This window comes from Lissotriton vulgaris, chromosome 8 (assembly GCF_964263255.1).
Source record: "Lissotriton vulgaris chromosome 8, aLisVul1.2, whole genome shotgun sequence".
NCBI classification, from domain to species: Eukaryota; Metazoa; Chordata; class Amphibia; order Caudata; family Salamandridae; genus Lissotriton; species Lissotriton vulgaris.
Genome location: NC_141696.1, coordinates 1,565,075,217 through 1,565,092,923, shown reverse-complemented (window position 1 = coordinate 1,565,092,923; position 17,707 = coordinate 1,565,075,217). Strand labels below are relative to the sequence as shown.

The 17,707-nt window shown below is 50.3% G+C and overlaps 1 protein-coding gene across 1 annotated transcript in view; it reads left to right on the top strand.

Annotated features, from left to right (window-relative positions):
• Positions 1 to 17,707, top strand: part of SPAG17 (sperm associated antigen 17) — a 1,900,597-nt gene that overhangs the window by 1,405,493 nt on the left and 477,397 nt on the right. The window contains exon 35 of the mRNA XM_086935838.1: positions 10,308 to 10,462. Within this exon, the coding sequence (XP_086791964.1) occupies positions 10,308 to 10,462 (155 nt within the window). The remainder of the gene's footprint in view (positions 1 to 10,307; positions 10,463 to 17,707) is intronic.

The window sequence follows — 17,707 nt, the reverse complement described above, 5'->3', positions numbered from 1 at the left end:
TATGTTACTATCTCCCGAAAAGATCGCTTCGATCGGAACAGAGACTTCTTCTGGTGGTGCCTCGAACCAGGACTGTTAAATGGGGCGATCGATGCTTCATTAACTCCGCAGCCAAACTCTGGAACACGCTTCCAATGGAATTAAAATCGGCACCTTCACTAATCCAATTTAGAAAACTTGTAAAGACATCGCTATTTGACCAATAACCGCCCAATACCTATCTTCACAAGGTAGACTGCATGATTAAAATGAGATTGCCAGCTTAAGTCGCAGCGCCGAGACACCCACGGGTATTTGTTGCGCTTTAGAAATGTTTAAAATAAATAAATAAATAAATACAGTGCATGCAATGATGCTGTCTTGTCTGCAATGTTAGGGTATCGTGTGATATGACTTTAGAATGGTATGTATGCTGGGGTATGTGCATGGCTTGGTTCCGTGCATGAAATGTATTTATTTATCTGTTTATATAGCGCTAGAATCGACCCCCGAAAGGGTATCTCTGTGCTTAAACGGACTTAAGAAAAATGAAATGAAATTATGTTGTATGGTCTGTAATGCTAGGGTATCGTTCGATATGGCGTGACATGGTATGTATGCTGTGGTATGTGCATGGCTTGTTACAGTGCATGCAATGATGTGGTCTGGTCTGTAATGTTAGGGTATCGTGCATAATGACATGGTATGGTATGTATGCTGGGGTATGTGCACAGCTTGGTACTGTGTTTGCAATGATGTGGTATGGTCTGTAATAATAGGGTATCATGAGATATGACATGACATGGTATGTATACTGGGGTATGTGCACATCTTGGGCCATGCATGCAATGATACAGTATGGTCTGTAATATTAGGGTATCGTGCAATATGGCATGACATGGTATGTATGCTGGGATATTTGCACGGCCTGGTACCATGCATGCAATGATGTGGTCTGGTCTGTAATGTTAGGGTATCGTTCGATATGGCATGACATGGTATGTATGCTAGGGTATGTGCACGTCCTGGTGTAAATATTTTTTCACCTTTTTCACACATTTCTGATTAGTTCCTGAAGAAAGCCACATCACCTCTACGAAGGGCACTATGGCTGAAACATGTCGCCCCTATAATCACAAACAACATTGCTAGCTTGAATTCTCCAGACACGGCAGGGTATTTATTTTTAACCTGACCCCTGGGTGTACCAGTAAAATTGTTTTTCAACATACCAGGGAGTTAGTTTTACTTCACTTGCACTCTTTCTCCCACTCTTCCTCCACACCCGGCTCATCATAAGGTTTTAGTATACCTCTGGTCGTACACAACTACGTCCCTGAGCTCCTCCCTCTCCGTGAGGAGTGCGGGGAGGTTCCTTATGATGAAGCATGCCACCCTCGGGTGGGTGAGGGAATTCGTCCTATAAAATGGAACCCCCCCTTACACTCCCTTCGCTACTTCTTCTTTTGTCGTGACCCAGGGTGGCTTGTTTGTGGTATTATTTCGATGTAGGGGAGGCGCCCCCTGCTGGTCGTTGAACCTCCTGTGGCCTTCTGTGTGGTTAAATATATGTGTCTAACCTTGGCTCTAGGCCGTCCCTGTTTATGTTGGATAACCAATCCAAGTGGGCTTGTGCATAGCTTCACACAGTTGACACTTTGCTTTCTTCCACCCTTTCCTGGGTATCTATTCCGCCATAGCAGACTTCACTGGCCTAGCTTTTGATGACTCTATGGTGCAAGACATCTTGAATACCTCTAGCCTACTAGACACACCGATCTCACAAACCATTACACAGTCAGACGACTGGAACAAACTCTTGACCCTAAAAAGACTCATACTCGAACCTTGACACACGGCGCCATTATGACCGAATATCTTAGAGGAAATTGTGTTCTCAATGGTCTGATAGTCACAAAAGCCTCCAGATTATTCTTTGAGGATGAACCTTTTAGGAAGGACTGGTCCCTGACAGCGTGGCGCTGCACTAGGGACTGGCTTATCCTCACCATCAGTACTGCAAAAAGGATTGCTTATGCAATACTTATTACCATTCAAATACTTGAAGCCAGATCAAAACTACCATCTCTTCAAGCCTGTACAAAAAGGGCACCTTTGACCCTATAAAGCGAGTGCGTGCAAGTGACCTCCTTGACCCGCTAGAGAGAGTGCCTGCAGGTGACTCCCTTGACCCTGTAAAGAGAGTGCCTACGAGTGACTCCCTTGACCCTTAAAAGAGAGTGCCTGCAGGTGACTCCCTTGACCCTTGAAAGAGAGTGCCTGCGAGTGACTCCCTTGACCCTCTAAAGAGAGTGTGTGCAAGTGACCCCCTTGACCCTCTAAAGAGAGTGCCTGCAGGTGACTCCCTTGACCCTGTAAAGAGAGTGCCTGCAGGTGACTCCCTTGACCCTCTAAAGAGAGTGCCTACGAGTGACTCCCTTGACCCTTGAAAGAGAGTGCCTGCGAGTGACTCCCTTGACCCTCTAAAGAGAGTGTGTGCAAGTGACCCCCTTGACCCTCTAAAGAGAGTGCCTGCAGGTGACTCCCTTGACCCTGTAAAAAGAGTGCCTGCAGGTGACTCCCTTGACCCTCTAAAGAGAGTGCCTACGAGTGACTCCCTTGACCCTTGAAAGAGAGTGCCTGCGAGTGACTCCCTTGACCCTCTAAAGAGAGTGCGTGCAAGTGACCTCCTTGACCCGCTAGAGAGAGTGCCTGCAGGTGACTCCTTTGACCCTGTAAAGAGAGTGCCTGCAGGTGACTCCCTTGACCCTCTAAAGAGAGTGCCTACGAGTGACTCCCTTGACCCTTAAAAGAGAGTGCCTGCAGGTGACTCCCTTGACCCTTGAAAGAGAGTGCCTGCGAGTGACTCCCTTGACCCTCTAAAGAGAGTGTGTGCAAGTGACCTCCTTGACCCGCTAGAGAGAGTGCCAGCAGGTGACTCCCTTGACCCTCTAAAGAGAGTGCGTGCAAGTGACCCCCTTGACCCTCTAAAGAGAGTGCCTGCAGGTGACTCCCTTGACCCTGTAAAGAGAGTGCCTGCAGGTGACTCCCTTGACCCTCTAAAGAGAGTGCCTACAAGTGACTCCCTTGACCCTTAAAAGAGAGTGCCTGCAGGTGACTCCCTTGACCCTTGAAAGAGAGTGCCTGCAGGTGACTCCCTTGACCCTGTAAAGAGAGTGCCTGCAGGTGACTCCCTTGACCCTCTAAAGAGAGTGCCTACGAGTGACTCCCTTGACCCTCTAAAGAGAGTGCGTGCAAGTGACCCCCTTGACCCTCTAAAGAGAGTGCCTGCAGGTGACTCCCTTGACCCTGTAAAGAGAGTGCCTGCAGGTGACTCCCTTGACCCTCTAAAGAGAGTGCCTACGAGTGACTCCCTTGAATGTAAATGTAAATGTATTGCGATTTATATAGCGCACGTATCACCCGAAGGCATCAAGGCGCTTGCCTTGGGAACCCGTCCTGGTATTCCCCTGTGAGATAACCCCAGCAGGGTATCCACAAGGTGAAAGCCAGGCATCCCGCCGCGAGGGGCCGTAGTGGAGATTAAGCAAGCTATTGCCCAGAGTCGCAGAGTGTGAACCCGTGAGTCGAGTAGGCACCGGAACGAGAATTATCGAGTCCGTGGGATTTTTGAGCCCAAGACCCGCCGAGGCGGGGAATTGAACCCTGGTCCAGGACCGATCTCAGCTTCCGGATCTGCCGCCTCTAACCCCTGAGCCACACTTCTCTAAAGAGAGTGCCTGCCAGTGACTCCCTTGACCCTCTAAAGAGAGTGTGTGCAAGTGACCTCCTTGACCCGCTAGAGAGAGTGCCAGCAGGTGACTCCCTTGACCCTCTAAAGAGATTGCGTGCAAGTGACCCCCTTGACCCTCTAAAGAGAGTGCCTGCGAGTGACTCCCTTGACCCTCTAAAGAGAGTGCGTGCAAGTGACCCCCTTGACCCTCTAAAGAGAGTGCCTACGAGTGACTCCCTTGACCCTTAAAAGAGAGTGACTGCAGGTGACTCCCTTGACCCTTGAAAGAGAGTGCCTGCGAGTGACTCCCTTGACCTTTAAAAGAGAGTGCGTGCAAGTGACCTCCTTGACCCGCTACAGAGAGTGCCTGCAGGTGACTCCCTTGACCCTCTAAAGAGAGTGTGTGCAAGTGACCCCTTGACCCTCTAAAGAGAGTGCCTACGAGTGACTCCCTTGACACTTGAAAGAGAGTGCCTACGAGTGACTCCCTTGATCCTTAAAAGAGAGTGACTGCAGGTGACTCCCTTGATCCTTAAAAGAGAGTGACTGCAGGTGACTCCCTTGACCCTTGAAAGAGAGTGCCTGCGAGTGACCCCCTTGACCTTTAAAAGAGAGTGCGTGCAAGTGACCTCCTTGACCCGCTACAGAGAGTGCCTGCAGGTGACTCCCTTGACCCTCTAAAGAGAGTGTGTGCAAGTGACCCCTTGACCCTCTAAAGAGAGTGCCTACGAGTGACTCCCTTGACACTTGAAAGAGAGTGCGTGCAAGTGACCCCCTTGACCTGCTACAGAGAGTGCCTGCAGGTGACTCCCTTGACCCTCTAAAGAGAGTGCCTACGAGTGACTCCCTTGATCCTTAAAAGAGAGTGACTGCAGGTGACTCCCTTGACCCTTGAAAGAGAGTGCCTGCGAGTGACCCCCTTGACCTTTAAAAGAGAGTGCGTGCAAGTGACCTCCTTGAGCCTCTACAGAGAGTGCCAGCAGGTGACTCCCTTGACCCTCTAAAGAGAGTGTGTGCAAGTGACCCCCTTGACCCTCTAAAGAGAGTGCCTGCAGGTGACTCCCTTGACCTTTAAAAGAGAGTGCGGGCAAGTGACCCCCTTGACCCGCTACAGAGAGTGCCAGCAGGTGACTCCCTTGACCCTCTAAAGAGAGTGTGTGCAAATGACCCCCTTGACCCTATAAAGAGAGTGTGTGCAAGTGACCTCATTGACCCGCTACAGAGAGTGCCTGCAGGTGACTCCCTTGACCCTGTAAAGAGAGTGCGTGCAAGTGACCTCCTTGAGCCTCTACAGAGAGTGCCAGCAGGTGACTCCCTTGACCCTATACAGAGAGTGTGTGCAGGTGACCTCCTTGACCCGCTACAGAGAGTGCCTGCAGGTAAATCCCTTCACCCTGTAAAGAGTGTGCGTGCAAGTGACCCCCTTGACCCTCTAAAGAGAGTGACTGCAGGTGACTCCCTTGACCCTTGAAAGAGAGTGCCTGCGAGTGACTCCCTTGACCTTTAAAAGAGAGTGCGTGCAAGTGACCCCCTTGACCCTCTAAAGAGAGTGCCTACGAGTGACTCCCTTGACTCTGTAAAGAGAGTGCATGCAAGTGACCTCCTTGAGCCTCTACAGAGAGTGCCTGCAGGTGACTCCCTTGACCTTCTAAAGAGAGTGTGTGCAAATGACTCCCTTGACCCTGTAAAGAGTGTGCGTGCAAGTGACCTCCTTGAGCCTCTACAGAGAGTGCCTGCAGGTGACTCCCTTGACCCTGTAAAGAGAGTGCGTGCAAGTGACCTCCTTGAGCCTCTAAAGAGAGTGTCTGTAAGGGATGCTCTTGACCTTTAAAAGAGAGTGCGTGCAAGTGACCTCCTTGACCCGCTACAGAGAGTGCCTGCAGGTGACTCCCTTGACTCTGTAAAGAGAGTGCGTGCAAGTGACCTCCTTGAGCCTCTACAGAGAGTGCCTGCAGGTGACTCCCTTGACTCTAAAGAGAGTGTGTGCAAGTGACCTCCTTGAGCCTCTACAGAGAATGCCTGCAGGTGACTCCCTTGACTCTAAAGAGAGTGTGTGCAAGTGACCTCCTTGAGTCTCTACAGAGAGTGCCTGCAGGTGACTCCCCTCACCCTGTAAAGAGAGTGTGTGCAAGTGACCTCCTTGAGCCTTTACAGAGAGTGCCTGCAGGTGACTCCCTTGACCCTGTAAAGAGAGTGCGTGCAAGTGACCTCCTTGAGCCTCTACAGAGAATGCCTGCAGGTGACTCCCCTCACCCTGTAAAGAGAGTGTGTGCAAGTGACCTCCTTGAGCCTTTACAGAGAGTGCCTGCAGGTGACTCCCTTGACCCTGTAAAGAGAGTGCGTGCAAGTGACCTCCTTGACCCGCTAGAGAGAGTGCCTGCAGGTGACTCCCCTCACCCTGTAAAGAGAGTGCGTGCAAGTGACCTCCTTGAGCCTCTACAGAGAGTGCCTGCAGGTGACTCCCTTGACTCTAAAGAGAGTGTGTGCAAGTGACCTCCTTGAGCCTCTACAGAGAGTGCCTGCAGGTGACTCCCCTCACCCTGTAAAGAGAGTGTGTGCAAGTGACCTCCTTGAGCCTTTACAGAGAGTGCCTGCAGGTGACTCCCTTGACCCTGTAAAGAGAGTGCGTGCAAGTGACCTCCTTGAGCCTCTACAGAGAATGCCTGCAGGTGACTCCCCTCACCCTGTAAAGAGAGTGTGTGCAAGTGACCTCCTTGAGCCTTTACAGAGAGTGCCTGCAGGTGAATCCCTTGACCCTGTAAAGAGAGTGCGTGCAAGTGACCCCCTTGACCCTCTAAAGAGAGTGCCTGCAGGTGACTCCCTTGACCCTGTAAAGAGAGTGCCTGCAGGTGACTCCCTTGACCCTCTAAAGAGAGTGCCTACGAGTGACTCCCTTGACCCTTGAAAGAGAGTGCCTGCGAGTGACTCCCTTGACCCTCTAAAGAGAGTGCGTGCAAGTGACCTCCTTGACCCGCTAGAGAGAGTGCCTGCAGGTGACTCCTTTGACCCTGTAAAGAGAGTGCCTGCAGGTGACTCCCTTGACCCTCTAAAGAGAGTGCCTACGAGTGACTCCCTTGACCCTTAAAAGAGAGTGCCTGCAGGTGACTCCCTTGACCCTTGAAAGAGAGTGCCTGCGAGTGACTCCCTTGACCCTCTAAAGAGAGTGTGTGCAAGTGACCTCCTTGACCCGCTAGAGAGAGTGCCAGCAGGTGACTCCCTTGACCCTCTAAAGAGAGTGCGTGCAAGTGACCCCCTTGACCCTCTAAAGAGAGTGCCTGCAGGTGACTCCCTTGACCCTGTAAAGAGAGTGCCTGCAGGTGACTCCCTTGACCCTCTAAAGAGAGTGCCTACGAGTGACTCCCTTGACCCTTAAAAGAGAGTGCCTGCAGGTGACTCCCTTGACCCTTGAAAGAGAGTGCCTGCAGGTGACTCCCTTGACCCTGTAAAGAGAGTGCCTGCAGGTGACTCCCTTGACCCTCTAAAGAGAGTGCCTACGAGTGACTCCCTTGACCCTCTAAAGAGAGTGCGTGCAAGTGACCCCCTTGACCCTCTAAAGAGAGTGCCTGCAGGTGACTCCCTTGACCCTGTAAAGAGAGTGCCTGCTGGTGACTCCCTTGACCCTCTAAAGAGAGTGCCTACGAGTGACTCCCTTGAATGTAAATGTAAATGTATTGCGATTTATATAGCGCACGTATCACCCGAAGGCATCAAGGCGCTTGCCTTGGGAACCCGTCCTGGTATTCCCCTGTGAGATAACACCAGCAGGGTATCCACAAGGTGAAAGCCAGGCATCCCGCCGCGAGGGGCCGTAGTGGAGATTAAGCAAGCTATTGCCCAGAGTCGCAGAGTGTGAACCCGTGAGTCGAGTAGGCACCGGAACGAGAATTATCGAGTCCGTGGGATTTTTGAGCCCAAGACCCGCCGAGGCGGGGAATTGAACCCTGGTCCAGGACCGATCTCAGCTTCCGGGTCTGCCGCCTCTAACCCCTGAGCCACACTTCTCTAAAGAGAGTGCCTGCCAGTGACTCCCTTGACCCTCTAAAGAGAGTGTGTGCAAGTGACCTCCTTGACCCGCTAGAGAGAGTGCCAGCAGGTGACTCCCTTGACCCTCTAAAGAGATTGCGTGCAAGTGACCCCCTTGACCCTCTAAAGAGAGTGCCTGCGAGTGACTCCCTTGACCCTCTAAAGAGAGTGCGTGCAAGTGACCCCCTTGACCCTCTAAAGAGAGTGCCTACGAGTGACTCCCTTGACCCTTAAAAGAGAGTGACTGCAGGTGACTCCCTTGACCCTTGAAAGAGAGTGCCTGCGAGTGACTCCCTTGACCTTTAAAAGAGAGTGCGTGCAAGTGACCTCCTTGACCCGCTACAGAGAGTGCCTGCAGGTGACTCCCTTGACCCTCTAAAGAGAGTGTGTGCAAGTGACCCCCTTGACCCTCTAAAGAGAGTGCCTACGAGTGACTCCCTTGACACTTGAAAGAGAGTGCGTGCAAGTGACCCCCTTGACCTGCTACAGAGAGTGCCTGCAGGTGACTCCCTTGACCCTCTAAAGAGAGTGCCTACGAGTGACTCCCTTGATCCTTAAAAGAGAGTGACTGCAGGTGACTCCCTTGACCCTTGAAAGAGAGTGCCTGCGAGTGACCCCCTTGACCTTTAAAAGAGAGTGCGTGCAAGTGACCTCCTTGAGCCTCTACAGAGAGTGCCAGCAGGTGACTCCCTTGACCCTCTAAAGAGAGTGTGTGCAAGTGACCCCCTTGACCCTCTAAAGAGAGTGCCTGCAGGTGACTCCCTTGACCTTTAAAAGAGAGTGCGGGCAAGTGACCCCCTTGACCCGCTACAGAGAGTGCCAGCAGGTGACTCCCTTGACCCTCTAAAGAGAGTGTGTGCAAATGACCCCCTTGACCCTATAAAGAGAGTGTGTGCAAGTGACCTCATTGACCCGCTACAGAGAGTGCCTGCAGGTGACTCCCTTGACCCTGTAAAGAGAGTGCGTGCAAGTGACCTCCTTGAGCCTCTACAGAGAGTGCCAGCAGGTGACTCCCTTGACCCTATAAAGAGAGTGTGTGCAGGTGACCTCCTTGACCCGCTACAGAGAGTGCCTGCAGGTAAATCCCTTCACCCTGTAAAGAGTGTGCGTGCAAGTGACCCCCTTGACCCTCTAAAGAGAGTGACTGCAGGTGACTCCCTTGACCCTTGAAAGAGAGTGCCTGCGAGTGACTCCCTTGACCTTTAAAAGAGAGTGCGTGCAAGTGACCCCCTTGACCCTCTAAAGAGAGTGCCTACGAGTGACTCCCTTGACTCTGTAAAGAGAGTGCGTGCAAGTGACCTCCTTGAGCCTCTACAGAGAGTGCCTGCAGGTGACTCCCTTGACCTTCTAAAGAGAGTGTGTGCAAATGACTCCCTTGACCCTGTAAAGAGTGTGCGTGCAAGTGACCTCCTTGAGCCTCTACAGAGAGTGCCTGCAGGTGACTCCCTTGACCCTGTAAAGAGAGTGCGTGCAAGTGACCTCCTTGAGCCTCTAAAGAGAGTGTCTGTAAGGGATGCTCTTGACCTTTAAAAGAGAGTGCGTGCAAGTGACCTCCTTGACCCGCTACAGAGAGTGCCTGCAGGTGACTCCCTTGACCCTGTAAAGAGAGTGCGTGCAAGTGACCTCCTTGAGCCTTTACAGAGAGTGCCTGCAGGTGACTCCCCTCACCCTGTAAAGAGAGTGTGTGCAAGTGACCTCCTTGAGCCTTTACAGAGAGTGCCTGCAGGTGACTCCCCTCACCCTGTAAACAGAGTGTGTGCAAGTGACCTCCTTGAGCCTTTACAGAGAGTGCCTGCAGGTGACTCCCCTCACCCTGTAAAGAGAGTGTGTGCAAGTGATCTCCTTGAGCCTCTACAGAGAATGCCTGCAGGTGACTCCCCTCACCCTGTAAAGAGAGTGCCTGCAGGTGACTCCCTTAATCCTCTAAAGAGAGTGTGTGCAAAGGACCCCCTTGACCCTCTAAAGAGAGTGCCTGCAGGTGACTCCCTTGACCCTCTAAAGAGAGTGCCTGCAGGAGACCTCCTTGACCCGCTACAGAGAGTGCCTGCAGGTAAATCCCTTGACCCTCTAAAGAAAGTGTCTGTAAGGGATGCTCTTGACCCTCTAGAAGGTGTGCCTGCAGGTGACTCCCTTAATCCTCTAAAGAGAGTGTGTGCAAATGACCCCCTTGACCCTCTAAAGAGAGTGCCTGCAATTGACACTTATCGAAGTGTGCCCCTCTGGGTGCATTCAGTGATGCTGACATTTTGTGCAAACACACAGGAAGAATTTGCTGACCAAGAACAATGAATGTGTTTGAAAAGAGTATCCTCAGACACGCCTACAGGTTTGAGACTTAGAACGTTAATTCGAATCTCAATCTACCCATTGTTTCACGAGGCGCCCAGTCATCTCAATGCCAAGGTGGTGCATCCAAGGCACATCTTCGACTAGATGCTGTGCTACATCTTCCAACACATTAGCATAAGCCTCTATGAAGGCAATCAAACTGATGAGCAATTGTTGTAAATCCACACTCACTCTGCACCAAGCCTTGCATCCACTTCTGATGGACTTTGTTTTCAATCCTCAGGTCATGGTTGATGGCGTGGTGTCTGTTGTGGTTCCGGGCTCTGAAGTCGATGAAGAGGAGGAGATGGAGATGGAAACGTTTCGCAAGGATGGTGGCATCTCTCAGCTCAATGTCATAACTAATCCTCCTGTAAAATACTACAATCACTTCCCCAGGTAAGCTGTGCAACAAATAATAGACCTCTGAGGTGCAGAACATTGTTAACTGTGCTTTCAAGGTCCTACATGTCCATTGGTCCACTCATTGTCAATCAAAGACCAACCCATGTCTGGGCAACTAATAGTCCTTGTGCTACGATTCAGACACAGGTGGTGAGAAATTTAAATTTCACTGATAATGTTCCCCAAAAGTGAATTTGCTGAAGTAAAGTTGCAAAGTGTACCGCCTTCTAAAAACTCCATCCTTGGCTACATTTTCAGCAAAAACAGTGTTTTTTAGAGAGATTGTGTCTCTTCACAAAGCTGACTTTTCGATCAGTAACTGCTTCTTAAACCTGTAAAGAAACTGCTCCCGTGAGTACTGGCAGGCCCTTGTTCCTGTACAAGCTGCTCACCTACATTGGTTTTCTCTTTTCTATGGTATGGTCGAGCCTTCATCATGCTTCGCACACCCAGGTGTCTAGCTCTTTCAACGGCATAGGGACGTTTTCTTCACTTCGCACAAGTCTAAGCACTCCACGTATTTGACCTACCAGCTCTGTAACGTTTTTCCTATTGACTCCACCGCTCAGGTTGGAGGTGAGCCATGTATCCTCTGCAGGAGGCAGATTCTATCAGGGCATTCTCACATGCTCTTAGTTACCTGTTTTGTCTTCACCACCATTGACATTAAGAAATCACTTCCAGAAGATGCAGTAGAAGGTATTCAGATGTGTACCGCAGGATACCCCATATCTGAAAGTGAAGCTGTCTCCTTGGGACAGAGAACACATCTGGACCCACCGCAGCCTTAGCTTTTTGATCTGGACAAGACCCCACCCTCTGTCCTGGGGCCTTGTTCTGGTCATTCTAATAGGAGATCTTTGGATATCATGCCAGTGTTACTATCTCCAAGGAGCACCAACATTCCATGTGCAATGACTATTTACTTCTCAGTATAGAATGATCTCTTATTACTGGATGTGGGGTGTTGTATGTTGGGACAGGCAGTTTGTTTCTGAAGCTATCCATAATCTGAAGTGTAGCAGTGGTGCAAGAGCATCTCCGTACCTGATATTAGAGTGCATCTCTTTAGCCTGAGGCATGCCTGAGATCAGAGTGAATCTCCGTGACCTGAGATCAGAGTGTATCTCCGTGACCTGAGATCAGAGTGCATTTCTGTAGCCTGAGATCAGAGTGCATCTCTGTGACCTGAGATCAGAGTGCATCTCTGTAGCCTGAGATCAGAGTGAATCTCCGTGACCTGAGATCAGAGTTAATCTCCGTGACCTGAGATCAGAGTGAATCTCCGTGACCTGAGATCAGAGTGCATCTCTGTAGCCTGCGATGAGAGTGAATCTCCGTGACCTGAGATAAGAATGAATCTCCGTGACCTGAGATCAGAGTGCATCTCTGTAGCCTGAGATGAGAGTGAATCTCTGTGACCTGAGATCAGAGTGCATCTCCATAGCCTGAGATCAGAGTGCATCTCTGTAGACAGGGATCAGAGTGCATCTCTGTGACCTGAGATCAGAGTGCATCTCTGTGACCTGAGATCAGAGTGCATCTCTGTGACCTGAAATCAGAGTGCATCTCAGTAACATGAGATCAGAGTGCATCTCTGTAGCCTGAGATCAGAGTGCATCTCTGTGACCTGAGATCAGAGTGCATCTCTGTAGCCTGAGATCAGAGTGAATCTCCGTGACCTGAGATCAGAGTTAATCTCCGTGACCTGAGATCAGAGTGAATCTCCGTGACCTGAGATCAGAGTGCATCTCTGTAGCCTGCGATGAGAGTGAATCTCCGTGACCTGAGATAAGAATGAATCTCCGTGACCTGAGATCAGAGTGCATCTCTGTAGCCTGAGATGAGAGTGAATCTCTGTGACCTGAGATCAGAGTGCATCTCCATAGCCTGAGATCAGAGTGCATCTCTGTAGACAGGGATCAGAGTGCATCTCTGTGACCTGAGATCAGAGTGCATCTCTGTGACCTGAGATCAGAGTGCATCTCTGTGACCTGAAATCAGAGTGCATCTCAGTAACATGAGATCAGAGTGCATCTCTGTAGCCTGAGATCAGAGTGCATCTCTGTGACCTGAGATCAGAGTGCATCTCTGTGACCAGAGATCAGAGTGCTTCTCTGTGACCTGAGATCAGAGTGCATCTCTGTAGACTGGGATCAGAGTGCATCTCTGTGACCTGAGATCAGAGTGCATCTCTGTGACCTGAGATCAGAGTGCATCTCTGCAGCCTGAGATCAGAGTGCATCTCTGTAGACTGGGATCAGAGTGCATCTCTGTGACCTGAGATCAGAGTGCATCTCTGTAGCCTGGGATCAGAGTGCATCTCTGTGACCTGAGATCAGAGTGCATCTCTGTGACCTGAAATCAGAGTGCATCTCTGTGACCAGAGATCAGAGTGCATCTCTGTGACCTGAGATCAGAGTGCATCTCTGCAGCCTGAGATCAGAGTGCATCTCTGTAGACTGGGATCAGAGTGCATCTCTGTGACCTGAGATCAGAGTGCATCTCTGTGACCTGAGATCAGAGTGCATCTCTGCAGCCTGAGATCAGAGTGCATCTCTGTAGACTGGGATCAGAGTGCATCTCTGTGACCTGAGATCAGAGTGCATCTCTGTAGCCTGGGATCAGAGTGCATCTCTGTGACCTGAGATCAGAGTGCATCTCTGTGACCTGAAATCAGAGTGCATCTCTGTGACCAGAGATCAGAGTGCATCTCTGTGACCTGAGATCAGAGTGCATCTTCATAGCCTGAGATCAGAGTGCATCTCTGTGACCTGAGTCACAGTGCATCTCTGTGACCTGAGATCAGAGTGCATCTCTGTGACCTGAGATCAGAGTGCATCTCTGTAGACTGGGATCAGAGTGCATCTCTGTGACCTGAGATCAGAGTGCATCTCTGTGACCTGAGATCAGAGTGCATCTCTGCAGCCTGAGATCAGAGTGCATCTCTGTAGACTGGGATCAGAGTGCATCTCTGTGACCTGAGATCAGAGTGCATCTCTGTAGCCTGGGATCAGAGTGCATCTCTGTGACCTGAGATCAGAGTGCATCTCTGTGACCTGAAATCAGAGTGCATCTCTGTGACCAGAGATCAGAGTGCATCTCTGTGACCTGAGATCAGAGTGCATCTTCATAGCCTGAGATCAGAGTGCATCTCTGTGACCTGAGTCACAGTGCATCTCTGTGACCTGAGATCAGAGTGCATCTCTGTGACCTGAGATCAGAGTGCATCTCTGTAGACTGGGATCAGAGTGCATCTCTGTAGACTGGGACCAGAGTGCATCTCTGTAGACTGGGATCAGAGTGAATCTCTGTGACCTGAGATCAGAGTGCATCTCTGTGACCTGAGATCAGAGTGCATCTCTGTAGCCTGAGATCAGAGTGCATCTCTGTGACCTGAGATCAGAGTGCATCTCCGTGACCTGAGATCAGAGTACATCTCCATAGCCTGAGATCAGAGTGCATCTCTGTGACCTGAGATCAGAGTGCATCTCTGTAGCCTGAGATCAGAGTGCATCTCTGTGACCTGAGATCAGAGTGCATCTCTGTAGACTGGGATCAGAGTGCATCTCTGTGACCTGAGATCAGAGTGCATCTCTGTGACCTGAGATCAGAGTGCATCTCTGTGACCTGAGATAAGAGTGCATCTCTGTGACCTGAGATCAGAGTGCATCTCTGTGACCTGAGATCAGAGTGCATCTCTGTAGCCTGAGATCAGAGTGCATCTCCGTGACCTGAGATCAGAGTGCATCTCCGTGACCTGAGATCAGAGTGCATCTCTGTAGCCTGAGATGAGAGTGAATCTCCGTGACCTGAGATCAGAGTGCATCTCCATAGCCTGAGATCAGAGTGCATCTCTGTAGCCTGAGATGAGAGTGAATCTCCGTGACCTGAGATCAGAGTGCATCTCCATAGCCTGAGATCAGAGTGCATCTCTGTAGACAGGGATCAGAGTGCCTCTCTGTGACCTGAGATCAGAGTGCATCTCTGTGACCTGAAATCAGAGTGCATCTCTGTGACCTGAAATCAGAGTGCATCTTTGTGACCAGAGATCAGAGTGCATCTCTGTGACCTGAGATCAGAGTGCATCTCTGTGACCTGAGATCAGAGTGCATCTCTGTGACCTGAAATCAGAGTGCATCTCTGTGACCAGAGATCAGAGTGCATCTCTGTGACCTGAGATCAGAGTGCATCTCTGTGACCTGAGATCAGAGTGCATCTTCATAGCCTGAGATCAGAGTGCATCTCTGTGACCTGAGTCACAGTGCATCTCTGTGACCTGAGATCAGAGTGCATCTCTGTGACCTGAGATCAGAGTGCATCTCTGTAGCCTGAGATCAGAGTGCATCTCCATAGCTTGAGATCAGAGTGCATCTCTGTGACCTGAGATCAGAGTGAATCTCCGTGACCTGAGATCAGAGTTAATCTCCGTGACCTGAGATCAGAGTGAATCTCCGTGACCTGAGATCAGAGTGCATCTCTGTAGCCTGCGATGAGAGTGAATCTCCGTGACCTGAGATAAGAATGAATCTCCGTGACCTGAGATCAGAGTGCATCTCTGTAGCCTGAGATGAGAGTGAATCTCTGTGACCTGAGATCAGAGTGCATCTCCATAGCCTGAGATCAGAGTGCATCTCTGTAGACAGGGATCAGAGTGCATCTCTGTGACCTGAGATCAGAGTGCATCTCTGTGACCTGAAATCAGAGTGCATCTCTGTGACCTGAAATCAGAGTGCATCTCTGTGACCAGAGATCAGAGTGCATCTCTGTGACCTGAGATCAGAGTGCATCTCTGTGACCTGAGATCAGAGTGCATCTCTGTGACCTGAAATCAGAGTGCATCTCTGTGACCAGAGATCAGAGTGCATCTCTGTGACCTGAGATCAGAGTGCATCTCTGTGACCTGAGATCAGAGTGCATCTTCATAGCCTGAGATCAGAGTGCATCTCTGTGACCTGAGTCACAGTGCATCTCTGTGACCTGAGATCAGAGTGCATCTCTGTGACCTGAGATCAGAGTGCATCTCTGTAGACTGGGATCAGAGTGCATCTCTGTAGACTGGGACCAGAGTGCATCTCTGTAGACTGGGATCAGAGTGAATCTCTGTGACCTGAGATCAGAGTGCATCTCTGTGACCTGAGATCAGAGTGCATCTCTGTAGCCTGAGATCAGAGTGCATCTCTGTGACCTGAGATCAGAGTGCATCTCCGTGACCTGAGATCAGAGTACATCTCCATAGCCTGAGATCAGAGTGCATCTCTGTGACCTGAGATCAGAGTGCATCTCTGTAGCCTGAGATCAGAGTGCATCTCTGTGACCTGAGATCAGAGTGCATCTCTGTAGACTGGGATCAGAGTGCATCTCTGTGACCTGAGATCAGAGTGCATCTCTGTGACCTGAGATCAGAGTGCATCTCTGTGACCTGAGATAAGAGTGCATCTCTGTGACCTGAGATCAGAGTGCATCTCTGTGACCTGAGATCAGAGTGCATCTCTGTGACCTGAGATCAGAGTGCATCTCTGTAGCCTGAGATGAGAGTGAATCTCCGTGACCTGAGATCAGAGTGCATCTCCATAGCCTGAGATCAGAGTGCATCTCTGTAGACAGGGATCAGAGTGCCTCTCTGTGACCTGAGATCAGAGTGCATCTCTGTGACCTGAAATCAGAGTGCATCTCTGTGACCTGAAATCAGAGTGCATCTTTGTGACCAGAGATCAGAGTGCATCTCTGTGACCTGAGATCAGAGTGCATCTCTGTGACCTGAGATCAGAGTGCATCTCTGTGACCTGAAATCAGAGTGCATCTCTGTGACCAGAGATCAGAGTGCATCTCTGTGACCTGAGATCAGAGTGCATCTCTGTGACCTGAGATCAGAGTGCATCTTCATAGCCTGAGATCAGAGTGCATCTCTGTGACCTGAGTCACAGTGCATCTCTGTGACCTGAGATCAGAGTGCATCTCTGTGACCTGAGATCAGAGTGCATCTCTGTAGACTGGGATCAGAGTGCATCTCTGTAGACTGGGATCAGAGTGCATCTCTGTAGACTGGGATCAGAGTGAATCTCTGTGACCTGAGATCAGAGTGCATCTCTGTGACCTGAAATCAGAGTGCATCTCTGTAGCCTGAGATCAGAGTGCATCTCTGTGACCTGAGATCAGAGTGCATCTCCGTGACCTGAGATCAGAGTACATCTCCATAGCCTGAGATCAGAGTGCATCTCTGTGACCTGAGATCAGAGTGCATCTCTGTAGCCTGAGATCAGAGTGCATCTCTGTGACCTGAGATCAGAGTGCATCTCTGTAGACTGGGATCAGAGTGCATCTCTGTGACCTGAGATCAGAGTGCATCTCTGTGACCTGAGATCAGAGTGCATCTCTGTGACCTGAGATAAGAGTGCATCTCTGTGACCTGAGATCAGAGTGCATCTCTGTGACCTGAGATCAGAGTGCATCTCCGTGACCTGAGATCAGAGTACATCTCCATAGCCTGAGATCAGAGTGCATCTCTGTGACCTGAGATCAGAGTGCATCTCTGTAGCCTGAGATCAGAGTGCATCTCTGTGACCTGAGATCAGCGTGCATCTCTGTAGGCTGGGATCAGAGTGCATCTCTGTGACCTGAGATCAGAGTGCATCTCTGTGACCTGAGATCAGAGTGCATCTCTGTGACCTGAGATAAGAGTGCATCTCTGTGAACTAAGATCAGAGTACATCTCCATAGCCTGAGATCAGGGTGCATCTCTGTGACCTGAGATCAGAGTGCATCTCCGTGACCTGAGATCAGAGTGCATCTCTATAGACTGGGATCAGAGTGCATCTCTGTGACCTGAGATCAGAGTGCATCAATGTAGACTGGGATTAGAGTGCATCTCTGTGACCTAAGATCAGAGTACATCTCCATAGCCTGAGATCAGAGTGCATCTCTGTAGACTGGGATCAGAGTGCATCTCTGTAGACTGGAATCAGAGTGCATCTCTATATCCTGAGATCAGAGTGCATCTCTGTAACCTGAGATCAGAGTGCATCTCTGTGACCTGAGATCAGAGTGCATCTCTGTTGACTGGGATCAGAGTGCATCTCTGTGACCTGAGATCAGAGTACATCTCTGTGACCTGAAATCAGAGTGCTTCTCTGTGACCAGAGATCAGAATGCATCTCTGTGACCTGAGATCAGAGTGCATCTTCATAGCCTGAGATCAGAGTGCATCTCTGTATCCTGAGATCAGAGTGCATCTCTGTG